Source organism: Octopus sinensis, linkage group LG1 (genome assembly GCF_006345805.1).
Source record: "Octopus sinensis linkage group LG1, ASM634580v1, whole genome shotgun sequence".
In the NCBI taxonomy this organism is placed as follows: Eukaryota; Metazoa; Mollusca; class Cephalopoda; order Octopoda; family Octopodidae; genus Octopus; species Octopus sinensis.
In genome coordinates this window covers 197,397,927-197,414,282 of record NC_042997.1, presented here as the reverse complement: position 1 = coordinate 197,414,282, position 16,356 = coordinate 197,397,927, and the positions used below count along the sequence as shown (strand labels likewise).

Here is a 16,356-nt window from a genome sequence, read left to right as displayed (position 1 = left end):
CTGCACCTCGTTAGTTTCCTTTGTGATAAGCAAATTACTGAAAATGGTACCCTGACAACTGCGTTCTCCAAGTTAACGAATGCCAAGAATTGTGGTTTAATCTTAGCCAGGAATTACTTCTGTAGTTGCTTCACAAAGAAGATTGCATTTGTGATACCTCTTTTTGGTTAGGAGACCAAAGTGCATCTCATGGAGGTTGTCTCTGTCATGAATCAAATGCACACACACACACATATATAGGCTGCTATGTATACATACATGTATATAGACATGTATGCATACATGTATGTCATTTGGTAGACAGATACTAAAAGCAGCTCGTGTGTGTATGTGTACACACACACACATATTTATTACTCTTTCTCTTTTACTTGTTTCAGTCATTTGACTGCAGCCATGCTGGAGCACCGCCTTTAATCGAGCAACTCGACCCTGGGACTTATTCTTTTGTAAGCCCAGTACTTATTCTATCAGTCTCTTTTGCCGAACCACTTAGTAATGGGGACATAAACACACCAGCATCGGTTGTCAAGCAATGCTAGGGGGACAAACACAGACACACAAACACACACACGCATATATATATATATATATATATATATATATATATACACACACGATGGGCTTCTTTCAGTTTCCGTCTACCAAATCCATTCACAAGGCTTTGGTCTGCCCGAGGCTATAGTAGAAGACACTTGCCCAAGGTGCCACACAGTGGGACTGAACCCGGAACCATGTGGTTGGTAAACAAGCTACTTACCACACAGCCACAGAATTCACAAAAAGAACAAGAGACGAAGACAGGTGGTGTAGACATTTTAGTGACTTGTGTAGAAGGATTCTACAAACACGTGGAACTATACAAGTCACTAAAATGTAAGCCTAAGACTTAACAAACTTTTTTTTCCTCTCTTTACCTATCTTTTCCCCTCTCATCATTTTGAAGATCTTTATTAAATGTAACGAGGTAAATGTAATTTACTCCGATTTGATAAACAGAAACAGATGTAAATGGTTCCAAACTACAATTAAATAATGACTTTTAAACACCAGCGATCCACTTCTCATTGTTAATTATTGCTCCATTTCTTATCTTCGGTGTATATATATATCTATCTATCTATCTATCTATCTATCTATCTATCTATCTATCTATCTATCTATATATATACTAGCAGTATTGCCTGGCGTTGCTTGGGTTTGTAAGGGAAATAACTATATAAGCATTTTTAGAGATGTAAAGTATAATAGCCATCTCAATATGGCTAACCACAAAGGGAGGTGTTACTGTAGCTTTTTACGTTCTGAGATTTAATAATACATTTTTAGAGAGTTACTTCCCTTATATAATAGCAAAAAAATGCATTAAAAATGGGAAAAAATGATGGTAAATTTTTTTTAAATCGTAGACTCATTGTAGACGCGCGCTAACACCCAGAAGGGTTCGATATGAATCATGACTATAAGATACCCGGTTTTGATTAAACTGCACCGCAAAATGTGGGAGTAGTTAGGAATCTAAATCGTAGGAGACAGACACACAACCTCTCTTTTATATATAAAGATATATATATATATATATATATATATATTAAACCAGTCTTATCTTTAAATTACCTGCTGCCATATACCTTACAACTAGGACTATACATAGTGTGGTAATACACCAGGAGTGCCTACGGATACATTTATCCCTTAGATGGTTGCATAACCTCTTACATCTTGCTTATATACATATATATATGTGCACGCACACACATATATGTATAATTACATATGCATGTGTGCATATATCTTTATGCATATTTATATATGTGTGCACATATATATTTATATTATGCATACATACATACACCCACTCAAATACCATTTTCTGTATTCACCCGTCAGCCCTATCCAATCTCTGGAGTTATGAGCTACTCATCTGTCCTTTCCATCCTTCAGCACCTGTTCTTCATTCATTATGTTCACCCCATCACCTATGCCCCATCTCTAACCATCTCCCCCTCTCTCTTATACACTCTTACAAACCCTGCCCATACACACTCCTTCTTCTGTCCCCAATCATTTCTTCTCCCTTTTACCTTGAGGGTCCATCTTGACACCTCATCACTACTATTTTTATGTGACAGTGAACAAGTACATGAAAGTGTGTGTGTGTGTGTATATATATATATACACTCACGGAGTGGTTGGCATTAGGAAGGGCATCCAGCCGTAGAAACACTGCCAGATTTGACTGGGCCTGATGAAGCCTTCTGGCTTCACAGACCCCAGTAGAACCGTCCAACCCATGCTAGCATGGAAAACGCACGCTAAACGACGATGATGATGATGATAATATATATATATATAAAGTTAATCCAAACATGAAAACACAACAACGTGAGGACGTGGAACAAATATAGTATTATTGGACGCTAAGGAAGGAAGGGAAGAAGGAGGGTTTTACGTTTCGAGCAGAGCTCTTCGTCAGAAACATAGGAAAAGGAAAGATCCAGAGAAGGGAAGACGAAGGAAAAAAGTCGCCAACGGTACACACGCAGTCACATTTTGAATATATATATATATATATACATGGATTGTGTCAAGGGCTGGTATGAGGTTTCATTCCCTAGTGAAGTCAGTTGCTGCTACAACTTTCCAGGTACATCAGTGTACTGTTTTCTGCAGATGATTTGTCTGGAACCCAGACAACTGAAGAAAGCCACCAAGGAAATAGGCACGGCAGCTGAAACCAGCCCAAAGTGGCTGTAGTTGACAAGAGGCCTTCAAGTGGAACCCTTCTGCAGGTGGTGACTAATTCAGTCCTTGCTGCTCCACTCAGACAATGCATAAAGGCTAAGGGGTGGAATGCTTGTGACCCTCAGGTATCTGCTGATGATAGGGAAGGATTGCAATGAATTCAGCAGACGAGCTTGCAATACCTCTGAGCGGCTCTTGCAGTTTCTGCATGGAGCAAAGCATTTCTGATACTCTTTACTCTTTTACTTGTTTCAGTCATTTGACTGTGACCATGCTGGAGCACCACCTTTTATTTGAGCAAATTGACCCCAGGACTTATTCTTTGTAAGCCTAGTACTTATTCTATCGGTCTCCTTTGATGAACCGCTAAGTTACGGGGACGTAAACAGACCAGCATCGGTTGTCAAGCAATGTTGGGGGTGGGGGGAACAAAGACAGATACACAAACACACACACATATATACAATGGGCTTCTTTCAGTTTCCGTCCACCAAATCCACTCACAATGCTTTGGTCGGCCCGAGGCTATAGTAGAAGACACTTGCCCAAGGTGCCATGCCGTGCGACTGAACCCGGAACCATGTGGTTGGTTAGCAAACTACTTACCACACAGCCACTCCTACGCCTATATTTCTTGCACAGATATATATTGTAATGTAAGAGTTGTAAATCATGATGACGATGATGATGATGTATTATCCATTTTCCATGCTGTCATAAATTAGATCGATTGATTGGAACTGGTTAGCCAAATAGCTGTGCCAGGCTCCAGTCTATTTTGTTTTGGTTTCTATGACTGGATGCCCTTCCTAATGCCAGCCATTCCACAGAGTGTACTGGGTTCCTTTAACATGTCGCCAGCATGGGTGTCTTTTACGTATCCCCGGTACTAGTCATTGCTATGATTTCACTGAGATTAAAACAGCTTCTCAAGCCCAGCAAATCGCCAACAGTCTTGGTCACTTGTCAGCGACTAAAATATGTTAAAAATACTGGTAAGAAACTCTCAAGAGAGCTGAATGGCAGAAGATCTTCAGAGAAGAACCCCCTCCCCTTCAAACAAGTTGTTCATCCCATCTTACACTCTAAGGAAAGTGTAAAATATATATTAAAAATATATTTTGCATATCATCATCATTATCATCATCGTTTAATGCCCACTTTCCATGCTGGCATGGGTTGGACGATTTGACTGAGGACTGGCAAGCCAGTAGGCTGCACTAGGCTCTATCTGATTTGGCAAAGTTTCTACAGATGGATGCCTTTCCTAGCGGCAACCACTCCGAGAGTGTAGTGGGGTGCTTTTTATGTGTCATTGGTATGGGAGATGGGAGCCAGTCAGGTGGCACTGACATCAGCCATGTTCGGATGGTGCTTTTTATGTGCCACTCGTACAGGAACCAGTTGGGGGGCAGGGTACTGGCATCGTCCACGTTTGGATGGTGCTTTTTACGTGTCACTGGCATGGGAACCAGTAGTAGGGGTGGGGGCACTGGTTTCGATGACATTTGGAAGGTACTTTTTACATGCTACTGACACTGGAGCCAGACGGGAGGCACTGGCATTGACCATGTTCAGATGGTGCTTTTTACATGCCACCAGCACAGGAGCCAGGCACTGGCTTCGACCATGTTTGGAAGGTGCTATTTATGTCCCATCAACATGGGAGCCAGTTGGGGTGCACTGGTTTGACCATGTTTGGAAGGTGCTTTATACATCCCACCGGCATGGGAGCCAGTCGGGGGGCACTGACTTGACCATGTTCAGAAGGTGGTTTTTATGTCCCACTGGCATGGGAACCAGTTGGTGGGGCACTGGCATCGACCACATTCAGATGGTGCTTATGTGCCACCAGCACGGGTGCCAGTCAGGCGGCACTGGCATCAGCCATGACTGCAATTTCACTTGACTCAGCAGGTCTTCTCAAACACAGAACTCAATATGTTGTGTAGGATGATATTATATGAACCACAGACAGTTTACTAAAGAGATTTTCTTTAGAGCTGGTTTGTCCATAGCAGTCATATATTAACGAGTATTTTATCTAATCAAAGGTTTAATTAGATTTGATGTGTTTGATATGCATTTCCTCTCACAGTACATAATTGTTTTGTTTTTTTTGTTCTCCTCTTTCATTTTCTTGTAAAAGTTATGGAAATAGCACTTAAATTTCATGATACTCTCTCTTTTACTCTTTTACTTGTTTCAGTCATTTGACTGCGGCCATGCTGGAGCACTGCCTTTAGTCAAGCAAATTGACCCTGGGACTTCTTCTTTGTAAGCCCAGTACTTATTCTATCGGTCTCTTTTGCCGAACTGCTAAGTGACTGGGACGTAAACACACCAGCATCAGTTGTCAAGCAATGCTAGGGGGACAAACACAGACACACAAACACACACAAACACATACACACACATACACACACATATATACATATATATATATATATATATATATATATATATATATGCGATGGGCTTCTTTCAGTTTCCGTCTACCAAATCCACTCCCAAGGCATTGGTCAGCCCGGGGCTATAGCAGAAGACACTTGCCCAAGATGCCACACAGTAGGACTGAACCCGGAACCATGTGGTTGGTTAGCAAGCTACTTACCACACAGCCACTCCTGTGCCTATGTTAAACATCTATAAACATCATCATCATTTAATGTCTGTTTTCCATGCCAGCATGGGTTGGACAGCCTGACAGGAGCTGGCAATCCAGAGAGCTGCACTGGGTTCCAATTCTCTATTTTGGCATGGTTTCTGTAGTTGGATGCCATTCCTAATGCTAACCTCTACACAGAGTGTACTGGGTGCTTTTCATGTGGCACCAGCATGGCTGCTTTTTACACGGCACTAGCACGTAAAAAGCTAGTTTCATGTGAAATCAGGCTCCTGAGAGCTGTCCCAGCTGCTTGGGATGAGAGTTAACTGACCAGTTTCATTGTAACTTAATAGCTCATCTGGTTCTACTATCTTCTTTTCCCTGTAATGCTGAATATAAACAGTGGAAGAACTACTTCTTGCTATGTTAGCATGTATACGGTTAGTCTTGTGATTCTAGCCTGTATATGGGTTAGCCTTGAGATGAAAAAAAACTTCTGATGTAAAAACTGTAGGCGTTTGTCTGACAATGCTTTCTATAGAAGTATTCCTTTAAAAATAACCAAGCTAATGACTAATAACTCAACCTGAAGGAAGATATTCCTAGGATGATGAGAATGTTGCTGAAGAAAAACCATTTGCAAGCAAAGCAGTCTATTGTGTGGGTTGCACCAAATATTTTTTCTGAAAATCTTCTTCTCATAATCAAGTTTTTTTAAAATTTTATTTTATTAACTTTATTTTTAAATACAATACCATACTGTATAGTATACTAACAGGCGCAGGAGTGGCTGTGTGGTAAGTAGCTTGCTTACCAACCACATAGTTCAGGGTTCAGTACCACTGCATGACACCTTGGACAAGTGTCTTCTACTATAGCCTCGGGCCGACCAAAGCCTTGTTAGTGGATTTGGTAGACGGAAACTGAAAGAAGCCCATCGTATATATGTATATATATATATATATGTGTCTGTGTTTGTCTCCCCCAGCATCACTTGACAACCAGTGGTGGTGTGTTTACGTCCCTGTAACTTAGCGGTTCGGCAAAAGAGACCGACAGAATAAGTACTAGGCTTACAAAGAATAAGTCCTGGGGTCGATTTGTCCGACTAAAGGCGGTGCTCCAGCATGGCCACAGTCAAATGACTGAAACAACTAAAAGAGTAAAAGGGTAACAATTATATTTAGTCTGTAAGTTTGACACAAAAGTAACAAAATTAGAATCTTTATGGTTTGTTCTTCCCAAATTTATGGTTTAGTTTCAATTCCTGTTGGTGTCAAGTTTTGATTTTACTTCTGGATAAAAGAAGTACAAAGACGTTTATGGTGATTCTATTGAATATTCTCTTATCCTCCTGTAATTAACTTTGTATTGATTGAAAATAAATCATTGATTAAAAATTAATTTTTTCTTTTTTTTTTTACAGCAACTTCTTTTGGAGAAACTTCAAAGTTTACCTGTCGATGAAGAAGGTATGATGAAACGTTTTTCTTAACGAATAATTAAGGTTATATGTGCTATGGTTAATAGTTAACCTAGTTTGTTCCTTGTTGAGCCATGCCTGGCTCATAAGGGCCGGTTTCCCGGTTTCTTTGGCCTATAGGTTCCCTACCTAGATGAGATGCTGGTCTGTTGCAGGTCAGTCGCAAGATGCAGGAGGAAAGAGTGAAAGAAAGTTGTGGCGAAATCGTCAGCAGAGGTTTGCCATTTACCTTCTGCTGGAGCCGCGTGGAGCTTAGGCGTTTTGCTCATAAACATACACATTGCCCAGTCTTAGATTCGAACCTGCGATCCCTCGACCGCGAGTCTGCTGCTCTAACCACTAGGCCATGTGCCTCCACAGTTAAACTAGTGCATCTATGGAAATAAATTTCCATAGATGCAGGCATGGCTGTGTGGTTCAGAAGTTTGCTTTATGACTGATTTCAGTTTCAGTTCCACTGTACAGCACTTTGGGTAAATATCTTTCAGCAGAGGATTGGACCAAACAGTACCTTGTGAACAAGAGGGTATGTCCCGAAACATCTCTGCCATCACCAACTCACCCCCCCCCCCCTTCTTTTTCAACTGGGGTCTCCATGTATTTGCTCTCAAGCAAGACACTTATATCTGTCTCCTCTATACTTTATATCTCTCAACTGGCACAAAAACCACACCCACTCAATACAACTCCCCTCCTGTCTCTCAATTGAGGATTCTTTTCAGTTTTGCAAGGCACTTGGTGACCCTATTGGTGCTGGTCCCACATAAAAGGCACAAGTGCTGGTTCCACAAAGAAAGCACTGGTGATGGTTCCACATAAAAAGTTCCTGTGTTAGTGCCATGTAAAATGCACAGGCACTGGTGCCATGTAAAAAGAAATTGGCACTGGTGCCACATAAAAGACACAAGTCTGGTGCCACATAATATGCATTGGTTCTGGTTCCACAAAGAAAGCACTGGTGATGGTTCCACATAAAAAGCTCCTGTGTTAGTGCAATGTAAAATGCACAGGCACTGGTGCCACATAAAAAGAAATTGGCGCTGGTGCCACATAAAAGGCACAAGTGCTGGTACCACAAACTGCATTGGTGCTGGTGCCACAAAGAAAGCACTGGTGATGGTTCCACATAAAAAAGCACAGGCACTGGTGCCACATAAAAGGCACAAGTGCTGGTGTCACAGAAAAAGCACCCAGTACACTCTGTAAAGTGGTCAACATTAGGAAGGGTTCCAGCTGTAGAAACTCTGCCAAAACAGACAATGGAACCTGGTGCAGCTCTCAGCCTTACTAGCTTGTGTCACACTGTCCAAACCCATGCCAGCATAGAAAACAGATGTTAAATGATGACCGATCAGGCTATCAGATGTTGTTACACATCGCTGGTCACAATGCACTTTTTTGCATTGTTTTAGCCTTCAAATGATGCCACCCCATTGAGTAGGTGAGCAGGCCAATATTCCCTTCCGATTGAAAGAGGGACTGAAGCAACGTGAAATGAAGTGTTTTGCTCAAGAACACAACACACTGCCCAATCAAGGAATTGAACCCTTGGTCTAGCGATATTCAGTCCAACAGCCTAACCACTAGGCCAAGTGCCTTCATGGTAGAATAAGTGCAAGACTAAAAGTAAATACTGGTGTTTATTTGATTGAATAAAGCCTTCACAGTGATGCTCCAGCATGGTCATAATCCTATTGCTAAAATTAGTAAATGATTATAGTTTCTGAAACTGTGTCTTTAGGAGATGATCTAAAAAGTAATAGAAATGTTTATAGATTAATTGATTGTAACCCTGATGTTGTTGTTCAGCTCTCATTTAGTCCAGTTCCAGCTGTGACCAGCCTTTATAATGAATAAGCATTACCCATTCTGTGTGAACAGAAGCATCGTCATCAGTTAACATCTGTTTTCTTTGCTGGTATAGATTGGACAGTTTGACACGAGCTGTTAAGGCTGGGGGTAGCATCAGGCCCCAGTTGTCTGTTCTGGCATGGTTCTCTGGCTGGATGCCCTTGCTAATGCCAACCACTTTACAGAGTGTACTTGGTGCTTTATATGTGGAACCAACATCATTGCTTTTTACCTGGCACCATCACCAGTGCTTTTTATGTGGCACCATCACCTGTGCTTTTTACCTGGCACCATCACCAGTACTTTTTATGTGGTACCATCACCTGTGCTTTTATGTGGCACCAGCACCAGTGCTTTTTTACGTGGCACCACCACCAGTGCTTTTTATGTACACCATCACCAGTGCTTTTTGCGTGGCACGATCACCAGTATTTTTCACGTGGCACAGTCAGAGTGCTTTTTATGTGGCACAATCACCTGTGCTTTTTACCTGGCACCATCACCATAGTGCTTTTTACCTGGCACCATCACCACAGTGCTTTTTACTTGGCATCACCACCAGTGCTTTTTATGTGGCACCATCACCAGTGCCTTTTATGTGGCACCATCACCAGTGTTTTTTATGTGGCACCATCACCAATGCTTTTTATGTGGCACCATCACCAGTGCTTTTTATGTGGCACCAGCACCTGTGCTTTTTACCTGGCACCATCACCAGTACTTTTTATGTGGCACCAGCACCAGTGCTTTTTACCTGGCACCATCACCAGTGCTTTTTAATTGCCATCATCACCAATACTTTTTACTTGACACCATCACCAGTGCTTTTTATGTGGCATGAGTACTAGTATCAATTTTGCTGTCGTAGTAGGGTCTTCTTGTGTATAGCAATGTGCCATATAACTTGGCCCTTTGTCTATAAATTATAAAGTTATTTCAAGAAAGAAAAAACTATCTTTTAAATCTAAAGTTTTGAGTTATCTTTAGTATAAGGGGTTTCCTTTATCTTTATTGTTTCTACTTAGTTAAAGAGAAAATGGTCATGAACTGGATTTTGGGGTCAAGGAGAGAATTATCCTCAAACCAAAGACCAAATTTAAATGCTTACAATCATGTGAACTTAAAAGCACCCAAAATGCAGTTTCACTGTTTTATTTATATTTTCTTATATTTAGAAATCCTTGTCTCTGTATAGTTCCCTACCCTCATCAAATCTGAAGGAGCTAAAAGAAAATAAATGCATGAAAATAACATGTTTCTAACCTTTTAGCATTCCGATTACTCTGTCAAATGAAATGCTTATTCATTCACATTGTTTTGAATTAACCGTACATCATCTCGGTGTTTCAAGATTTCAATGATGGAATTGTGTAATTTTAGACTGACATTGTAGGGTAGGTGAGAGAAGCCGGATCTGGTCAGTTTGAGCATAAAACAGGAAGAATACGGCCAGTTTAAATGCTTAAGGGTTAAACTCTCTCTACTCACCCAATTCAATAAACAACTTCACAGACCAACATAGATTTTTATCATTATACTTCAAGTTTTAGCTGATTCCTCTTTGAACAAAATTCCTGTTTTAGTGTTTAGTATTTTTGATAATTCTCTCAAAACTAAAGAGTAAATTGGTAACCAATGGATATCACCAAACACCACCAAATCAAGTTTAATATTCTTTATTTTCCTTGTTTACTGCAACGTCAATACATATGTTCATGCATGCATGTATATCATCATCATCATCATCATCATCATATGTCTACTTTCCATGGTGGCATGGGTCAGACAGTTTGACAGGTGCTAGCTAGACAGAAGACTGCATTAGGCTTCACTGTCTGTTTTGCCATGGTTTTTATGGCTGGATGCCCTTCTTAACACCAACCACCTTACAGAGTGGACTGAGTACATTTTACATGTTACTGTTTGTTTTTCTTTCTTGGAAATACTTTGAAAAATCTCCCTGCAACTATCAAGACAGAATAGTAGATGAAGGAAAGGAATTTGTTTAAGGATTTACTCAAAACACTTTCTCATATACTGTATAATCTAATTACTTTAAGATTATGAATATTTTTAAGAACTGAAAATGGCTTTAACTAGTATTGTTAATGCTGCTGGAAAGTGATATACAGGTGTTGGACAAAATAATGGAAACACCTTAAAATTTCAAACAAATTTATTTTAATATGGGGTAGGACTGCCTTTGGCAGTAATTACAGCTTGAATTCTACGAGGTATGGACTCGTACAAAGTTTGAATTGTTTCCAAAGGAATTTTTGTCCATTCTTCAACTAAAATAGTCTCCAGTTCTTGTAGTGATGATGGTGGAGGATATCGACTCCTTACTTGTTTTTCTAAAATGCACCATAAATGTTCAATAATATTGAGATCTGGGGACTGTGGTGGCCAGATAAGATGTTCAACTTCACTAGAATGTTCCTCATGCCATTCAGTAACAATTTTAGCTGTGTCAATTGGTGCATTATGGTTCCCTCCGTAAACGGTTTTGCAACCTTAGGATAAATTTGATCAGATAAAATGTTTAAATAGTCTTGATTATTAATTCTGCCATGAAGGGAAACCATTTGACTGGCGGATTTCCAAGATATAGCCCCTCAGATCATCACAGATCCTCCTCCATGTTTAACAGTTGGAAGAAGGCAGTCTGGGTCAAATGCTTCTTTTGGCTGTCTCCCCCTCTAGCATTTAAATTGATCATGCCCAACCAAAATAGTCTCTCAGTTTTATCTTCAGAAGAGCCAGATCTGGCCTCTTACACCTATCCTACAATGCCATTTTAAAGATAAACAGTCACATCATCAAAATCTCAAAGCTACGAGATAGTGCATGATCCATTCCAAACAATGTGAATAAATAAGCATTGTGTTTGACAGAGTAATCTGCATGCTAGTGGGTTAAAGAAAGGGGCAGAGGATAACCGTCACTCACAAGCAAATACGACAACCTGGTAGTAAGTACCAGGCTTTTGCTAAGTGTTTTAGCTGCTAATGTAACTGCGAGTGGAGTTAGACACTCTCTCAGCCCTCCCACTCTTGATCCAGTGGAACATCAAGGATGTGACAGCTGGAAGGAGAGAAGACTGCACCAGCTGTTGGCTGGCATTCGTTTTCAAAGTATATTGGAGCAATGTCAGATAAAGTGCTTTGCTCAAAGATCCATCATGCCACCTGCTCCGTGAATGGAATCCTGGACGGCACTATCTAAATACAGAGGTCCTGATGCATCTACATAACCATGTTTTTACAGAGTTAGGGTTTAGGGTTCGTTTTAGGGTTAATTTTAGGTTAATCTTTACAGTGCACATTCATTAGGGTTTAGGGTTAGGGTTATGTAGATGTGTTAGGACCTCTGTATTTAAGTAGTACTCCCTGGACTTCATGATTTTTAACTCAACGCCCTAACCACTAGGCCATATACCTTTACGAAGAAGAACTTACTGGAAAGGAGATGTGAATGTCTTTGATTACAGGTCAGCTGAATCAGTGCAAAAGATGGTAGATCATAGATACCTGTGTATTATAGGGACTGGAAAGCTGCAACAACTGTCTAAAGTAAGAAGACTGGCTTTAGAGCCTCCAAAGGAAATAAATCTTGATATTTTTATTTCATAGAATGTAATGAAATGGGGGAAGTTTTTAATCAGCCAAAATAGCTTGGAAAATATCTCCCCTCACCCACTGTTCAACATCCATGTTCCATGCTGGCATGGGTTGGACAGTTTTGTGATGGGTCTGCATCATTTGTGATGGAACTGCATCATGTTCCACTGTCTGGTTTGGTCTGGCAGAAACGTTAGCACGCTGGGCAAAATGCGTAGCTGTATTTCGTCTGCCGTTCAAAGTATAGTCTGTCGCTACGTTCTGAGTTCAAATTCCGCCGAGGTCGACTTTACCTTTCATCCTTTCGGGGTCAATAAATTAAGTACCAGTTACGCATTGGGGGTGATGTAATCAACTTAATCTATTTGTCTGTCCTTGTTTGTCCCCTCTGTGTTTAGCCCCTTGTGGGTAGTAAAGAAATAGGTATGATGCCCTTCATAACATCAAACACTTTGCAACATGTAACAGAATGCTTTTGTTGTGGCACCAGCACTAGTGAGGTTGCCATGCAACCTGCAAGACTAAGACTCCACTCCCACCCCTGCTGAATTTTAAATATGTACAAACGAAGTTTGTTTGTACTTAAGGAAATTAGGCATATAGACAACACTCTTCTGATATTCAGCGTGCTTTCTAATAAAAATGTGACTGTAGTGGGAGTAGAAATTATTAGTCAAGAATAATTGCACCATAATGATCTAGCTTATTGTACTGATTACATGAAATTTTGGCACTGCTAATTTTCAAAAGGAAAAATTTCACTGAAGTGGGGGAAAAAAAAATTCTTAAGAATATTCTTTCTTTCCAAACCTTGTTTATATCTTTTAGTAATGCAGTGTCTTGTAAGGTGTAAAATATGGTTTGTATATACTTACACGTGTGAAGGCATGTGATCTGGTGGTTAGTGTGTTGCACTCATGACTTTAAGATTGCGGTTTCATTTCCTGGACCAAGCAGTGTGTTATGTTCTTGAGTAAAATACTTCCTTTCATTTTTTTGGTCCAGTCCATTCGGCTGTAAATGCGTAACCCTGTGATGGACTGATGTCCCATTCAGAAGAACTGTTGTGACTTCGGCATCTTATATACCACAAAAACCAGGTAATCAGCCCCATGAGTTCTAGGACTTGAGACTTGTTCAGGGGTATGATGACAATGATGATGGTACTTATATGTGCATGTGTATATATTTGTTTGTTTCTTTTCACTACTATAAAAATTTACATATTTTGTGTTTATATATGTATATATATATAAACAAATTTTTATAATTTTTTATTCAAAATTGAATATGTTTATATGTATTGTATGATTTCTGAACCATTTTTGACACAAGATTTTATTGTTTTCAGAAACTGTTCCCAATTCCAAAGTAAGTACTAAATTAATTCTTGTAAAAACTAACGAAGGTAATTCTCCTGTAAATCTGAAATTAGAGCAGCCTTGATCTTGACGAATCAAGATAAAAAGTTGTTCTCACTAATTCCTTAGAAATAGTTTGTTGTTTTGCTTCAGATCAGCTCTGATCAAGTTGGCTCATAGTCGAAAACCTTCCAACCATGACAGTCTTGACATTTTTTACTTGGGTATATCAAGAATTACGTTATATAATACGTCCTTCCCTTTGAGAATATGGTGTAAATTTGGCTGCTACTATTGGCAACTCACATTAGTTTGTCATTAGTAGGTATTAAACCAATGTATTACTCTTTTACTCTTTTACTTGTTTCAGTCATTTGACTGTGGCCATGCTGGAGCACCACCTTTAATTGAGCAAATCGACCCCAGCCTAGTACTTATTCTATAAGTCTCTTTTGCTGAACCGCTAAGTTACGGGGATGTAAACACACCAGCATCGGTTGCCAAGCGATGTTGGGGGGACAAACACAGACACACACACACACACACACACACACATATATATATATATATATACGACAGGCTTCTTTCAGTTTCCGTCTACCAAATCCACTCACAAGGCTTTGGTTGGCCTGAGGCTATAGTAGCTTAAAAAAGCCAAGGTCCCATGCAGTGGAACTGAACCCAGAACCATGTGGTTGGTTAGCAAGCTACTTACCACATAGCCACTCCTACGCCTATTAGTAATAACAAATTCAGTGTCAACATCTTGTTGAATATTTACTCTTCATGTGAAGGTATGTGACTAAGTGGTTTGGGTATTGAGGTCGTGAGTTCAATACCTGGTGGTGTATTGTGCCTTTCAGCAGACACTTTATTTCTTGTTACTCCAGTTCACTCAGCTAGTAAAAGCAAACAGTACCTGTGTTTCAAGGGGCTAGCCTAGCCCCTGTTCCGTTTCATGCTGAATCTCCTTGAGAACCCATGTTAAAGATACACATGTCTGTGGAGTGCTCAGCCACTTACAGGTTGATTTCACGAGCAGGCTGTTCCTTTGATCAAATCAACTGGAACACTGGTTGTTGTAACTGACGATGGAGTACCAGGTAATTTACTAATTTACACTTCCGGTGGCACGTAAAAAGCACCATCCGATCGTGGCCATTGCCAGCCTCGCCTGGCCCCCGTGCTGGTGGTACGTAAAAAGCACCATCCGACCGTGGCCGTTTGCCAGCCCCGTCTGGCACCTATGCCGGTGGCACATAAAAAGCACCCACTACACTCACGGAGTGGTTGGCGTTAGGAAGGGCATTCAGCTGTAGAAACATTGCCAGATCAGACTGGGCCTGGTGCAGCCTTCTGGCTTCCCAGACCCCAGTTGAACCGTCCAACTCCTGCCAGCATGGAAAGTGGATGCTAAATGATGATGATGATGATTAACTGTTAAATATGGAATAAAAAATAAAGTATTTTTTTCTCCATAAATTTACAACAGTTAATTCTTTTATTCTTTAATTTGTCCCTGTCATTTGACTGCGGCCTTGCTGGAGCACCACCTTTAGTCGAACAAATCGACCCCAGGACTTATTCTTTGTAAGCCTAGTACTTATTCTGTCGGTCTTTTTTGCCGAACTGCTAAGTTACTGGGACGTAAACACACCAGCATCAGTTGTCAAGCGATGGTAGGAGACACACACAAGCACACACACACACACACACACACACACACAAGCACTCACACACACACACACAAGCACACACACACACACACACACAAGCACACACACACACACACACAAGCACACACACACAGACACACGACAGGCTTATACACTCACAAGGCTTTGGTCAGTCTGAGGCTATGGTAGAAGACACTTGCTCAAGGTGCCATGCTGTTGCACTGAACCCAGAACCATGTGGTTGGGAAGCAAGCTACTTACCACACAGCCACTCCCGTGCCTGTTAATATATTTAATGCAGGAAGCTTAAAAAAGCCAATTAGAAACAATTATCCTGTGAGATATATTTGATAATCATTAATGTTATTTTTTCTCTGAGATATTATATTAAATATAATACCAGCGATTAAGTAAGGATCTGTGCTATTTTAATGAATGTTTTTGTAGGAGCAGGTGTGGCCGTGTGGTTAAGAAGCTTGTTTTGCAACCACATGGTTTTGAGTTCAGTCCCTGTATGCAGCACCTTGAGCAAGTGCCTTCTATTATAGCCTTGAGTTGACCTGTGCTTTTGTGAGTGAATTTGGTGGATGAAAACTGCGAAATTCTGTTTGTTTGTTGGTCCCCTTTCACTAGTGACATCTGGTGTTGGTTTGTTTATGTCCGTTTTGGTGAAAGAGACTGATAAATTATGTTCGGATTTTAAAGATAAGCACCAGGGTTGAATTTTTTTTTTATTAAAGCTCTTCAAAGTAGTGTCTTAACATGGCCACAGTTCAATGACTGTAACAAGTGAACGATAAAAAAAAATATGGTGTACATTCAAACCTCAATTATCCAAATTTCGGATTATCCAAAGAAGATCTCTAGGTTCTGTAATTAGGTTCACCATGACTCTCTCGTGTTGTTGTTTTCTCTTTTTTCATGTTTGGATTGGCTTTCTCTCTCTCTCTCTCTCTCTCTCTCTCTATGTATGTGTATATATAATATATATATATAATATATATATATATGT

General features: G+C 40.3%; 1 protein-coding gene across 3 annotated transcripts in view; it reads left to right on the top strand.

The window, feature by feature from the left end:
• LOC115232645 (apoptotic chromatin condensation inducer in the nucleus) overlaps positions 1-16,356 on the top strand; it is a 137,036-nt gene that overhangs the window by 26,245 nt on the left and 94,435 nt on the right. For all 3 annotated transcript variants that reach the window (XM_029802666.2, XM_029802656.2, XM_029802647.2), the window contains exons 2-3: positions 6,780-6,825; positions 13,659-13,678. In XM_029802666.2, the coding sequence (XP_029658526.1) occupies positions 6,780-6,825; positions 13,659-13,678 (66 nt within the window). The remainder of the gene's footprint in view (positions 1-6,779; positions 6,826-13,658; positions 13,679-16,356) is intronic.